The sequence below is a fragment of the Notolepis coatsorum genome (assembly GCF_963971535.1).
Source record: "Notolepis coatsorum genome assembly, chromosome: 9".
Lineage (NCBI taxonomy): Eukaryota > Metazoa > Chordata > Actinopteri > Aulopiformes > Paralepididae > Notolepis > Notolepis coatsorum.
Window position 1 is genome coordinate 148,562,180 of NC_140173.1, and position 15,467 is coordinate 148,577,646.

Sequence of the window (15,467 nt, forward strand, 5' to 3'; positions counted from 1 at the left end):
GGTCTCGTGTATTATTGGGTCAGGACATTTACTGTACATTGGAGGGGGTTGGGTTAGGACATTTACAGGGGCCAGTTTCTAATTGCAGTCTCCCGTAGGTGCTCTTTGAGAGAGGTTTTGAAAGTGGGTAGTGATTCACATTCCTTTACAGCTTTGGGTAGGGCGTTCCACCTCCTAATAGACAGTCTCCTCCCCACCGCATGTATATATTCCCTCCCCGCCGTATGTATATTTCCCTCCCACCCACCCACCCCCTCCTAATGTACAGTCCCCTCCCCATCATATGTATATACTCTGTCAGGATCTAGGGGTAACAGTACTGTATATTTGAATACCGCTTATGTCACAAATGTATCAGTACCAAATACCTATATGTCCCTATGCCATAAATGTCATGTATGTTGTGTATGTCATAAATGTCTATATGAATTGAAAATGGGGGACCCTGATGGAAACAAGACAAACGTCTTTCTGCATCCCCTTAACAATTGTATGTATTGAGCCGTACTGTATTGTACCCATTCTGCAATCTGTTAAATAAAGTTTTCATTCATTCATTCATGCATAATTGCGAAACGTGTTTAGTCCCTTGTTTGAGCCAAATCTGGGTTTAACATGATTTGTGGAGCTCCCTCTGGTGTTGTGGTCGTGGTATTCACTGACCTTTGGAAAGTATTTTGACATGTACATGGGTACCTTAGTCGTGTAGTGTATCTTGTAGACCAGGCCCATTGCAAGTTGCTGTACTCTGTCGTCTACTCTAAGCCATCCTAGGTTGTCAAAGTGTGCAGGGGTGAGGTGGGTTCTAGGAGTCAGGTCAAGCAGTAGTCTGACTAGTTTGTTTTGAGATGTTTGTAATTTGTTTTTAGCGCCTTTGAGGTGCTTTGGTACCATGAGGTGCAAGCATAGTCGTAGTACCCTTGAATGAGTGCTCCTGCCAGAGTCTTCAGGGTATTCTTGTTTACCAGAGAGGAGATCCGGTACAAGAATGTGTTTTAAAACAAGAAACACATTTCATGTCATGATGTGACACAAAACTCACTCACTCTACCTGTCTACCCTGTGACCATTGTCTCACAAAGACCAGTTTGACGAGCTGTCTTGAACCGTGGGCGTGTCCAGACTTATTTGGTTATGGGAGAATACTATAAAGCATGTCTGTTGTAACAGGATAGACACAGTAACGTAGGTTGTCAGCTTGAAGAGAGGACCGTGACTTGAATGCTGTAGCTCGTTTTGCCTGCCTGAAATAAACCAACAAGAAACAAGGAGCCATTTGCTTGAGACCAGTTGTCCAGCCTTCTTTGCCCTTTGGACCAGAAGCATTCATTACACACAAAGTGAAATATTTCAAGCCTTTATTTGTTTTAATTTTGATGAGTATGGCTTACAATCACAAAGCGGGCGCTGACATGGAACCCACAGGGCAGGAGGAAGAGAGGCCGACCGAACGCCACCTGAAGAAGAACCGCAGAACAGGAGATGAAGAAAGAAGGGCTGTCCTGGCAAGATCTGGGCCGGAATTTAAAAGCCTAAGAAAAAGTAAGTAATGGCGTACAGCTCATGAAAACCCCAAATTCAGTATCTCAGAAATGTTTTATATTACATAATACCAATAAAGAAATATATATATTTAATATAGAAATGTCAGCCAAGCACGCACGCACGCACGCACGCACGCACACACACACACACACACACACACACACACACACACACACACACACACACACACACACACACACACACACACACACACACACACACACACACACACACACACACACACACACACACACACACACACACACACACACACACACACACACACACACACACACACACACACACACACACACACACACACACACACACACACACACACACACACACACACACACACACACACACACACACACACACACACACACACACACACACACACACACACACACACACACACACACACACACACACACACACACACACACACACACAAAAGTGAATATATTTCTAATTTGGCCTCCAACTGCCACAAGCCCCAGATTCTTTTCAAAATTCTTAACTCCCTCATAAACCACTGTGATGTTTCCCCAGTTGTGCCATCATCTGCTCTCTGTGAAAGTTTTCTAAACTTTTTTATTAATAAAATCTCTGCTCTCAGACCAGTTCTCACCACAGCCTCCTCAGCCCCCCCCCCCCTCTACACTCCCTGCCTGCTGTTTTGGAGCAGTTTGAGCCCATCTCTCCCTCCTCTCTTTCACTTGCGGCCCACAAACTGCCCCTCAGATAGCCTTCCCTCTCGCCTTCTAAAAGAAGTGCTTGATTCGGTCTTGCCCATTATTTTATTGTTGGTAAATTCCTCTCTCAGCTCTGGCTGTGTCCCAACCGCTTTCAAACATTTCTCCCATTCCATTCTCCTCAACCGCCTCTCTGACCACCTGGGTGTTACTGGGACCGCTCTCACCTGGTTCGAGTCCTACCTCACTGACCGAAAACAGTTCATCTCCATCTGCAACTCCACCTCCACCCCTGCCCCAGTCAACCAAGGTGTGCCGCAGGGCTCCGTTCTTGGTCCACTCCTCTTCACAATCTACATGCTCCCCCCTTGGTCACATCATCCGGAAACATGGTCTCAATTTCCACTCCTACGCTGATGACACTCAGCTCTACATCAGCACCTCACCCTCCACTCCCCCCACAGCACCTCATCAACTGTCTCCTTGACATCAAGGCCTGGATGTCATCCAATTTCCTGAAGCTAAATAGCAAGAAAACTGAGCTCATGGTTGTGGCCAAGCAGTCACTGCTCCGGAAGGTTGGAGACCTCCTCCTTGAAGTGGACGGCTGCCTAATCCACCCTTCCCCAGAAGTTCGCAACCTGGGCATCTTACTGGACTCCACCCTCTTCTTTCATTCCCACATAAAAACAATAACCAAATCAGCTTTTTTTCCATCTCAGGAACATTTCCTGACTCCGGCCATCTCTCCCCGACTCCGTAGCAGAGACTCTCATCCACGCTTTCGTCACCTCCCGTCTTGACTACTCAAACTCTGTCCTCATAGGGCTACCCAGTAATGCCCTGAACAGGCTACAATATGTGCAAAATTCTGCTGCCAGGGTTCTCACCCGCACCAAGTCCTGGCACCACATCACCCCCACCCTCATCCACCTCCACTGGCTTTCAGTCAAGTCCCGCATCAATTTCAAGATCCTCCTCATCACCTACAAAGCCCTACTGCCGCACCCACTCTCCACACTTTAGAACACCTAAACACACTTTATATTTATTGGTAAAGGATTTGCACTGCAACCCATACCTCAGTACACCTTACTGTAAATTGTACCTAAATTGTACCTCATCCCATTTCTGCTTTGCACTATATAGTATTGTATATTAAGGGCGGCTACGTGGCGTAGTGGGCAAGGCGCTCGCCACGAATGCGGAGACGCTGGGCTCGACTGTTTGAGCCCAGCGCTCCACATTGCTTTCAGTTTAGCTGGTCGTTCATACTAATACACATTGGCCGTATTAGGGGGTGGGAAACTGATGGGTGGGGATCGGGCGTTGTGGACAGCGACTCCTACAGGTCGGTTGGTGCGCCTGCGCAGTAGAATCAGAAAGTGTCGGGGGCAGCATGAGCCTCCCACGCGTTACTCCTCGCCACTGAGAGATCGAGCTGCGCAGGTGAAAAGATGCGACTGCTGTTACCTCAAGTACCGGAGGGGACTTGTGCTATGTATGACTTAGTCCACATTGCAGCCGGCTTGTGGGAGGCAAGAAACAGCGTTCGTGACAGGGGAGGGTTGAATTGGATGATACGAAAATTGGGATGGGAGAAAAATATAGAAAATGGGAGAAAAAGTGGATAAAAAAAAAGAAAAAAAAATAGTATTGTATATTAGTATATTGCATAGTATATTGTATGGTAACTCAGTTACTTCTTCTGCATCGAACATTGTACATATGTATATACTGAACACTGTGTCTACGTACGTGACTTCTATTTTTACATGCTATACTATTTTATTTTATTTCATACTTATCTTTTGTCTAGCACAGTCTCTGGAGCGTAACAGAAAGAAGCATTTTGTATAAAAGTATTCTGTACTTCTGTACGACAACTATTAAAGAAACTTTAAACTTCACTCCCTTTCCCCCCGGTACCTGTAGCGGACCTCCTCCATCCCTACATCCCGCCCCGGGGGCTGCGGTCCTCCTACTCTGGTCTCCTCTCCATCCCCACCACCAACATGCTGTTGTGTTGTCCCAGATCCTTCTCTGTGGCAGCACCCACCCCCTGGAACTCACTCCCTCCAAACATCCGTAATGGTACATCCCTGCACTCCTTCAAATCCCAACTCAAAACCCACCTTTTCACCAAATTTGTAAATTACTCTGCCTGATTTCCCCTTTTCTTTCTTTCTTTCCTTTTGATTATTATTTTGTTGTTACGTTGTTCCCTGTCCCCCTCCCTTAGCTGTAAAGCGCCTTGGGTCTCCTGAAAGGCGCTATATAAATTTAAGATATTTATTATTATTAAACATGCTGTGGTACAACCCCTCATAAAAAAAGAAAAACCTTGATCCCTCTATTCTCTCAAACTTCAGGCCCATTTCTCAACTACCTTTCCTGTCAAAAGTCCTGGGCCCTCATTCATCAATGTGTGCGTAGAACATGTTCTATTTCCACACGTAAGCACGGAATGTAGAACCAGTGTACGCACAGGGAAGTCGGGATTCATCACACGTGCGTACGCAGGCTCTATGCTCCTCCGTGTTGATGAATACCACTTTGTTCTACCGTCAATGCTCGTGCATGATTATCCATATATGGTCATGAAAGTGAGGAAACACCCCCCATGGGATGTGAAATAATGGACTGACCCGAGCGGAACTCTGAGAAACTCCACTGAGATTGTTCACTGCTGTCGAACCAAGAAGACACTATCGCGTATTATGGGATAAATAAAAGGCGGATTTGTAAACGGTGATGTCAGATATCAACGGCTCCCTAAGACCATTGCTGCAATTCTGCCTGGACAGCTCAAAATACTAATAAAGACCGTTCGTTGACCACTGTTTGGCGTTGGTTGTGTGTCATTATAACCGTGCTGTAATATGAATGCCTTTATTAGTTGTGTTCGATTGGCTATATGATTTTTAGAGGCATCTATTTTGTTGTCGGCTAATAAAGACCGCGCTGGAATATGACTGCCTTTTCCCGTGTTGTTTGATTAATACCCAGGGATTAAAGTTCTCCTCAATTTTATTCCAAATCGCGATGGATCTCCCGTCAATTTTCTACCTGCTGCATATGATTTCTAGAGGCATACTACAATCTATTTTGATGTCAGTATTGGGTAGCCTATATAAACAATAATACGAGAGCATATACAAGAACAATGAATCTCACTGCATGTATGATGTAGCCTGCCTTTCAATACATGAACTTGAATTCCATCATGTTTGTGTGCGGGACTCACAAGGCTGTTGTCACAATGGGTGGCACTGGTACCGGTACGCAGTAATAATAACAGTCCACACAATATCACGATCCATGCCATAGCCTATGTTCTATTAGGACATGATCTGTGACGACAAATGTTCTAGAATGTTTGATTAAGATATCATACTCTGACAGCATGCCTATGATCAACAAAAACGCGAACTTGAATCCCATCATATACATAGTCTGTCCACTATCTGGTGTCATTGCAATGCGTTTTCTATTCTTTCTTATACAGTAAAAAGGGGGAAGAACACTATATTCATATGACTTGTATTCTGCTTACAGCTTCGAAATTCCACTTGTTTCGTTTAACGTAAAGCCTTTTAAATATAATCAAAACGTTCCCGTGTTTCGGCGGTCTGTGCGCAAAATAATAACGAGTTGAGCTTTATGATTTATGATGAATTGAAAATGGGGGACCCTGATGTAAACAAGACGAAAGTCTTTCTCTGGTCTGCATCCCCTTAACAATTGTATGTACTGAGCTGTACTGTACTGTACCCATTCTGCAATCTGTTAATAAACTTTTCAATCAATCAATCAATCAAGCTACGCGGAGCGCAGTCAGTCAGTAGCCTACACCCCGTATATTCCGATAACGCTATATAAACCATTCTGAGAGAAAGATCTATTATTCCAAATGCTATTTATAGGGTTTTGACCATAATTACACTACTGTTGCTATTTTACAATGAACTATAATGAATTATGGTTCATACAGAACATCCAGTGTTATTATGCACAGAAGCTCATTTCCTTGTTGTAATAATATATTCTACCACTGGGCGCCAGGTACGCATGGTCCGAGCTGTGCGTAAATATAAGCACGAAGTCAAGTTCAAGTTGAAATTGATGAATCCCACTCTTTGCTTAGAAATGATCGTACGCACAGGGTAAGCACAAATCTGTGCGTAGAACACGTTGATGAATGAGGGCCCTGGAGCGAGCAGTTTACCTCCAGTTACAACTGTTTTTTAGATGCACATAATGCACATAAGCTTCAAACTATTCGGCACAGCCCTAGCATGTTTTGATATAGTCAATTATCTCACTTTTACTAGGTGACTTTTACTATAGGTGACTAACTCAAATATGCTGCCAGGGGGAAAAAAGGAAAATGGACATAGGAAATTTTTTTTGTCAAAGGGCAGCAGAGACAAGTGATACAGGGACACAGGTAAGGTCTTACAATGGCTTAGTGATTATAACAGTGCAGTTCAGCATTCATACTCTTTGTGAACGTGTTTTTGATACTACATTCTGTTGAACACACACGTAAAAACCGTACCTAAGGAAAATTGGCTCAATTGCAAGAAAAATAATAGACAGTTATGATATTACATTCTGATCAGCATAATTTGGATTCCTACCAAACTGTATTTCATCATCAATATAATGCATTTGGGGCTATAAATCACGTTCTGGAGAAAGCTGCAGAAAGAGATGAAAACATACTTATACTTTAGACCATATTTTACTATGAATATGTGAATGAAAAAGTTTAATGTTGCTACACAATGAACAATACATATAGGACCTTGAATGGGCCCTAATAATGGCAATCTAGCAATAGAATTTAAAAAGTTATAGCCCTGCAAAGAAGGGGAACTTCTCCATGTTAAATAGAGCTGGCAACGGATGGTATATCATGAATTTAGCCTTAGGCAATCAAAGTGTTAATATAAAAATGTCAGCCTACTGGGTGGCCAGGTAGCGCAGCGGACTAAGCGTCTGTCTACCACCGCAGAGACAGTGGGATCGAATGCGGCTGCCGCAGTACCTCCGGCTTGGTCGGTTGTCCATACTGACACAATTGGCAGTGTCAGCGGGTGGAAAGCCGGTGGCGTGGGTCCTGGTTGTTGTAAACAGCGACTCCTACAGGTCGGTCAGGGCGCCTGCACAGCGAGGGAGGGAACTGGGGAAGGTAGTGTGATCCTCCCACGTGTTACACTTCCCCAGTGAGAGTCCTCGTTGTCAGGTGAAAAGAGGCTGCTGGCTGTCTCCACATGTATCGGAGGAAGCATGTGCTAGACTTCAGGGCTCCCTAGACCGGCAAGTGGGGGGCAAATGCGCGCAATGACCAGGAAGGGGAGGGGGGAATTGGCATAACGACTAAATTGGCATGGGAGAAAAATACAGAAAATAGGAGAAAAAAGTAGATAAAAAAAAGAAATGTCAGCCTACTGAAAAGTATGTTCACTCAGTACTTAGTTGGGGCTCCTTTTGCACAAATTACTGCATCAATGCGGCGAAATAAATGGACTTTTCCACAATATTCTAATTTATTGAGCATACCTAGTATGGTTGTCAATATTCCAATGTACAGTTTTGCTTGTACAGTGTTTCCCCCCCCCCCCCAACCCCTCCTACCCAACCCAACCCCACCCAACCTCCTCCAATGTACAGTTTTTACGTCAAATGTATATACTCCCTTTTCTGGACTCTTTTTGTATCACAAACAGTACTGTATTTGCAAATCTGGTATGTCATAAATGTATAGATGTAGCAGTACTGTCTATCTGTATGTCATGTATGTCATATATTATGTTATGATGAATTGAAAATGGGGGACCCTGGTGATGTAAACAAGACAAGTCTTTCTCTGGTCTGCATCCCCTTAACAATTGTGTGTATTGAGCTGTACTGTACCCATTCTGCAATATGTTAAAGTTTTCAATCAATCAACTGTATAGACTGTTGTAAAACATGACTCACACTCCAGCAGGTTCTATGATATTATATATATATATATATATATAAACAATATTTCAGTAAGATGTTATCTATTCCTGCAAATCTTTTTGTTTACTTTAGATGATCATGAAAGTATGTTTTAGGAAAGGCATTTTCCTTTTGGAAAATGTTTTTGTAAAGCTTGGAGGGGGCAGAATGTTTTGTTTGTGTGAAATGGAACTTATTTAAATGTTTAATCAATAGAAATTGTAATCAATGGATGAATGATTAAATCAACCAATTAATCAATCAATCAACCGATACATCAATCAATCAATCCAATCAAATAGCAACAGATAACAGAACTAAAGAGAGAGAGATGCATACAAAGACAAATAAATAAAGACAAGTGACATCACAATAGAAACCCAGAATGAGCCTCCCTGTGAACCCACTCGTCAGGACCTCTGGAACAGCTCAAGGAGCAAATCAGAAATAAGTGATGAGTTCTATTGTTTCATCCATGTTGATAATAACATGCTGTGACTGATATTTTGTGTCTCTAGTTTCTCCAGTGGCTGTTCTACTTCCACCAAAGCGAGGGACGAGAGAGTACTTTTTACAACGTGAGTTCCACGATGACCTCTTTCTATCACTTGTGTTGTCGTGTGTCGGCTGACGGACATAATGGAGGTGGTGTGTTTAATTTGCTGTGATTTGATGTCGTGTATTTTTCTCCCAGGCGCCCGTCCCCTCTCACTGGACCCAAACACAATGTGCAAGAAACTGTCCCTGTCAGTGGAGAACAGGAAGGTGACTGGTTCAGTAAACTACCGCGGCTACACTGACCATCCTGAGAGATTCACTGTCTGGCCTCAGGTGTTGTGCAGAGAGGGTCAGTCTGCATGCTGTTACTGGGAAGTAGAGTGGAGCGGCTCCATGGTTCATACAGCAGTCTGTTACAAAGACATCCAAAGAAAAGGTGGTGCTGTTGTGTCACTCTTTGGATTCAATAACAAGTCCTGGTGTTTAGAGAGCTGCAGGGACATAGACTACGTGTTCAGACACAATCAGTTTGTGACTCCAGTGTCAGGCTCTCAGTCGTCCAGGATAGGAGTGTACCTGGATCACAAGGCAGGTACTCTGTCCTTCTACAGTGTCTCTGACACCATGACCCTCCTCCATACAGTTTACACCACGTTCACACAGGCCCTCTATCCAGGGATATGGGTTAGCTGTGATGGAACAGCGGAATTGATGAAGATATGGGACCATCGTATCCATTTTTAAATATAATTGATACCAATTAGAGATGTCCGATATTTTCGGCCTACCGATATTATTGGCCGATATTGGCATTAAAATGTAATATCGTAAAAAAAAATCAAATTTCTTTAAAAACTTTTTTTTAATGTAACCTTTATTTACCCAGGCAACAAAGTAAGAACACATTCTTATATACAAAAGCAGCCTGACCAAAAAAACAAGGTTATGTGTACTGTACATGCATACTGTACAAGTAAATTGAATACAAAATGACAGTAGCAATAGTATACAAGGAAAATTACAATAAATAAGGGAGAGAAGGAAAGAGAGAGAGGGGAAAAGGGAGAGTGAGAACCAGAGGGAGAGAGAAGAAAAGGGGAGATGCACAGATAATGTTTACATTTAGAAAGCCTTGTTGAATGCATCCAGTGAAATTAACCCATCAATGCATACTTTTGTCAAAAGTGTTAGGGATAGTGTTGTAGGAGGACCCAATTGCAGAACAGAACGAGGAGCAAATAGGCAAAGCGAGACACGGAGCCAGGGGTGAATGTCAAAGTATTATGCTTTACTTAGAGCACAACAAACAGAGGGCACAGCAAACTGGCCGGCAGAGGGCAAACTACAAAAACAAACAATCGTCTCATAAATGAGAGCAAGTCCCAAAAGGCACAAACAAAACACTGCAAGGCAGGCAAGGAAAAAATATGAACAAACTAAATAAAACCCTAACAAACAAGACAAACTTTACACGAAAAACAAAGAAGGGTGGAACAAACAAATTAACACTAGGAAACACTTACTACAAAAATACTAGAAGGAGTCACAGGATCACAGGAACAGAGTAACTAACAGAACAAGACAGCAAACACTAGTAGGGAAACCCAACAATGAACAGACAAAGAGAGAATGGCAAACGAGGCAGATATACACACACTGATTGACACAAGAGGGTATTTGGGAACGAGACACACCCGAGAGGGAAAGCAGAACTAACACACAGGGGTACAGGAAAACACAAGGCCAAACACACACTGGGGAATAAACTAGGCTAGAACACAAAACTGAATCAAAATACAATTACTGAGAGAACACCAGACTGATCATAACTACAACACAGAAAAGAACAGGTGGACCCTTACAAAAAGTATGCATAATGTTGTGTTAATTCCACGACCTGTGACGTAAGAGGTATGCAATGTTAGTTACCTGAAATGTATTTGTATGTGCTCATTTCATCATTCATGTCTTTTCTATTCTAATAAAACTGAATCAAACCATAAACAAGGTGGCCTGGATGTTAGATCCTAATGTGAAAAACTGTGATTTTATATGTCTGCTCATATTACCCTTGCTATTATTTTACTTATTTTTAATTTTATCTTTACGCTGGGTCCATACTATAACCTTTATCATGTTTTGTAACAGATTACAGAAATTCAAAAAGCCTATGTGAGGTTCTGATATGATTTGATTAATATATCTGCATTTATCCCACTTTATGCTTTGCTCTTGCTGCTTGTTTTACACTGATTTTATGTCTCATTTCTTACTGATGTAAAGCACGTTGAACTGCAATCCCCTGTATGACAGTACACATTAATAAACATTTCTGAGGCGGCCGGGTAGCGCAGCGGACTAAGTGTCTGTCTACCACTGCAGAGACACTGGTATCGAATCCAGCTGTCAGCGGTGCCTCCGGCTTGGCCGGTTGTCATACTGGCACAATTGGCAGTGTCAGCGGGATATATAGATAGTATAGCGCCCAGCTGCTCAGAACCAAGTTCAGCAGATAACAGCTCTAAAGGAGGCAATGAAAACAAAGCCAGTGGAGTTCGCAAGAAAACGAAATCTAGCAGCACAGTGGTGAAGTCTCGCTACCTGCAGCCTGTTGTTGAGAAGAGCTCTCTGCCCAAGAGTAACTCTCTCACCAACGAGTTTGTTCTCCAACCGAGACCCATCCTCTCCTAAGCCTGCTGGCGGCGAGTGAGACCGTCCTCTCCCAAGCCTGCTGGCGTTGTGAGACCCCGGGTGGCCACCCCCCCCCCCCCCCCCGAGACGGTCCATGGCCCCTCGTTCCACCTCAATGTCGAGTCTCCTGGAGCCCGCTCGGCTTGGGAGAAGTTTCTGCAGTCCACCTTCTCGGATGGCCACTACGCTGCTCGCCCAGAGTTCGATCTTTCACTTATCCGAGCTGACTCAGAGAGAACTCTAATGCAGCATCCAGGTGAACCAGAGAGGGGCTTGGAGAATGACAAGATGATCATTGAGAATGAGGCGTTTCTGTTGGCCTACCTCACAGCCAAGATGCAGCATAATACTGCTAATCTGAAGGCCGCGGCGGAGGCCAGTTTGCTGCATATGATGGAGGAAGAGGAGAAGCTATACGGAGGGAGAACCAGGAGAAACGGTGTCAGTACCTCCTCATCAGGGGCGGACCTTCCTACAGGCGATATAGGCGGTCGCCTAGAGCGCCACCCAGAGGGGGGCGAAAAAAAAAGAAAAAAAGAACACTTTAATTTTTTTTTTTTTTTTTTTAATTTTAAATTTTCTCTGTGCAGTTTTGGCGCCCCCCTCTATATCTGCAACCATTATTTTTACATAAAAAAAATTCTAACATAAGGGAAAATGAGCCAAAAATCTAAAACGGTCGGTCGGTCTGAGCCTCAGCTTTAGGTGTTCACAGTCAGAACATGCTAGAGCGCTGTGCATTGATGGGTATCGGTCAAGTGTTTATAGAATTGAGCGTTGAGGAAAGAAAGACTAACGTTAGAGAACTATGAAGAGGCAAAAGCCATAAAAAAAAAAGAAAATTACAAAAAGAAAGGGGGGGGGGGGGGGAATCTCGCCTAGGGCGCCAAATGTGCTAGGTCCGCCCCTGCTCCTCATGGAGCAGGACAAGAGGACCAAGGAGCTGCTGGAGCTGCAGATTTCTGTGTTAACTCCTGAAGCTGCCAAGCGGTTCACAGAGGAATACCAGACTCTGGCCACAGCTGTTGATACCACGCGCCATGAGCTGCCCGTCAAAAACCTCTACATCCAAGGAGACGGGAGGACATTCCTGGACGAGGCGGGAGGCGCGTCTAAAGGAGACGGAGACTGTGCTGCTGCAGAGCTCACAGAGCAGCCAGCTGGTCCACAGCTCCTCAGCAGACCACCCGAGAGACATGAAGAGCGCGCCTCCAAGGACATCAGCCAGCAGCTGTCAGGAGGCTTCTTCTCAGAGTTGTTGGAGCCGTCTGTCCTCTCTGGTCTTCTACCAGAACATCCTGACCCAGCAGGCGTTGGAGGAAGACGGGATGGGTTTCACCACCAAAGCCCAGGAGCTCTACCGCCCTGCAGGATAAACCAGTCTTGTTGTTTATTGTCATTATATTTATTTAAAAAAAAAATTTAAATGGGTGTCATTAAGAAGGGTCAATCTCTGATGTGAAGTAAGTTTCTGATCAAGCCAAGCGATCAGGAACTTAAGTGGGAGGTGTCGAACTCTTTAGGAGAAAAGAGAGCCAAATGGATTTTATTGACTCAAAATTACATATATTATTTATCCAAAACAAAATGGTATAATTTAAATGTCCCCTAAATGATACAATTTACTTTTGAAAATAGTTGCAAGGGGTACATTGTATCATTTAGGGGACATTTAAATTGTACCATTTGTTTCGGATAAATAATATATGTAATTTTGAGTAAATAAAATACATTTGGCTCTCTTTTCTCCTAAAGAGTTCGACACCTCCCACTTACTGTAAGTTCCTGATCGCTTGGCTTGATCAGAAACTTACTTCACATCAGAGATTGACCCTTCTTAACGACACCCTTTTTTGGTACATTTTCATTATTATTATAATTTTTTCATATATATATATTCCTTTTTTTGTCTTTTTTTATAATTTTTTTTGACGAGTGTGTGTAGACTAGCAAGCAGTCCAAAGTCAGCCACGTCTCTTGGCAGGTGTGTGTGGTGCCAAGATCGATGGGGCATGGGGTATGAATGCTCTAAGTCTTCATGTATGTGCAGAGTGTAGGGCATGGTGGTAGCGCATGGCGTACACCAACCAGCCGAGAGGGGGGGGGGGGTTAGGGGTGGTGACCGGATCCAGGGGCTTGGGCGATTAACTGGGTGAGGGGTGTGGGCAGGGAACTGCATCAGGGCGGCTCAGGCAGATGAGTTTGGTCCTCCACGGGGAGGAGGACCACCGATCTTCTTACGTCTCTCCTGATGACGGTCGTGGGCAGTGGAGAGCTCCTCTTCTTCTGTCCACCTGCAGGGGAGACGATGAGGCCGGCACATGTCTTGATATCAACGTCCCTGACGATCCCTTTTCTGTCTGGGTATACTGACAAGATTGAATCCATCCTCCTTTCTTAGAGCTGCCCAAGGTTTCTCCGACACTGGCAGGGGGCCTGTTGGACCTTCCCCTCCCTCCGTGGCGCTCCTCTTTTCGGGGGAGATTCAGCTGGACGCTTGGGCCCTTGATTTATAACTGTCAAGTTTGTTCTTGTTTTCCCCACTTGAAGGGCTCAGGCAACGTGATAAAGGAAGGATATAACTGTGACTTCTTTGACCTTAGTTTGTCATTTATTTTGGTTGACAAATGATGATGTTGGTCACAATAGCAGTCACAAGAGCAGGTTATAAACCTGAAAGGGTATGAAAGGAAATGTTTCAACATCAACATAATACATAGGCTATAATAATACCATAAATTATAATTAACATTAATACATTTAGCCTATATCATCAGTTCATTCAAATACACAATTACCAAATGCATTTTCATTAACATTCATTCAGCATTTACCTATACATTTGACATTTTGTATTATTCTTATATATATATACACACACTAGGGCTGTCTTAAATACTTCAAAGCTTCGTTCGATGGGCATGGGATTCGAATATGAAAATACAATTTGATATAAAAAATAAAAGAAAATATTAATTTTTTTTTTGTTGCAAAATCAACTCTGCCTCTTTGTTAACTACAACAAGCAATGCTGTTTGTTATTTAAGATGAGGTCGGACTCGGCACTGACAGATTTGTGTTCATTGTGCTGCTTTTATAAAGCCTCAAATGACGGCTTACAATATTTCATGAAAGCAAAGTGTTTCGTTTGTCTAAGATTTAAAAAGGTTTAAACTTTACAGCACTGACAAAGTCCCACAACATATAAATTTTTTTTTTATTTAATTTTTTTATTTCGAAGCTTCGAATTAAAATAGAATCTCGGCCCCGAAGCTTCGAATTCCAAAAAAAATATTCGAAGGTCAGCCCTAATATATACCACATATAACCTATATTATATATATTATTTATCTATTTATTTATATATATACCACATACCATATATAACGTATATTATATATATATATTATTTATTAATTTATTACACCAATCAACATTGTTCTTTAAACTTAACCATGTCATGAATGTCATGCATCAAAATGTTCAAACAATATATTCAAACCGTTGTAATGCCAAACATTACAGGCCTACAGAAACACCATTTCCCATGCACTGGGGCCGCATGTCAAACATTTCATGTTGAGCAAAGCTAACATGCTACAAACATTTCATGTTGAGCAGAGCTAACATGCGACAAACATTTCATGTTGAGCAGAGCTAACATGCTACAATAAGCAAAGCACAAATAAGCAAGCAAAGCACATGAACAGAGCAAGCAGAGCACATAATCATAAAGCAAGCAGGGCACATGCACATTAAGCAAGCAGGGAAGGTAAATGTAAACATACCATTGGGCTATCACGTTCCTGGTCTGATTGCAGCGAACTCACTAAGCACAATGAGCTGACTCAATGACTGACTGAATGAGCTGGGGTTTCAATGCAAGTCCTCTGGGCTGCCCCCATAGATGCCAGATGGTAAACCAGTCAAGCCCTCCCATGCTGCCCGCATAGATGCCTGATATAAATTATTATCTTTTTACCCCTAAAGTTCATTTAATTTCAATTTACTTTTGAAAATAGGTGCAAGGAGTACATTGTATCA

At 43.0% G+C, this 15,467-nt stretch overlaps 1 protein-coding gene across 1 annotated transcript; it reads left to right on the forward strand.

Annotated features, from left to right (window-relative positions):
* Positions 1-1,193: 1,193 nt before the first annotated feature.
* LOC311234532 (stonustoxin subunit beta-like) lies at positions 1,194-10,903 on the forward strand. The gene is made up of 4 exons (XM_084321775.1): positions 1,194-1,542; positions 4,176-4,334; positions 8,753-8,812; positions 8,929-10,903. The coding sequence occupies exons 1-4, from the start codon at positions 1,377-1,379 to the stop codon at positions 9,474-9,476; spliced, it is 933 nt and encodes a 310-aa protein (XP_084177901.1). The 5' UTR covers positions 1,194-1,376; the 3' UTR covers positions 9,477-10,903.
* The last annotated feature ends 4,564 nt before the right edge of the window (positions 10,904-15,467 follow it).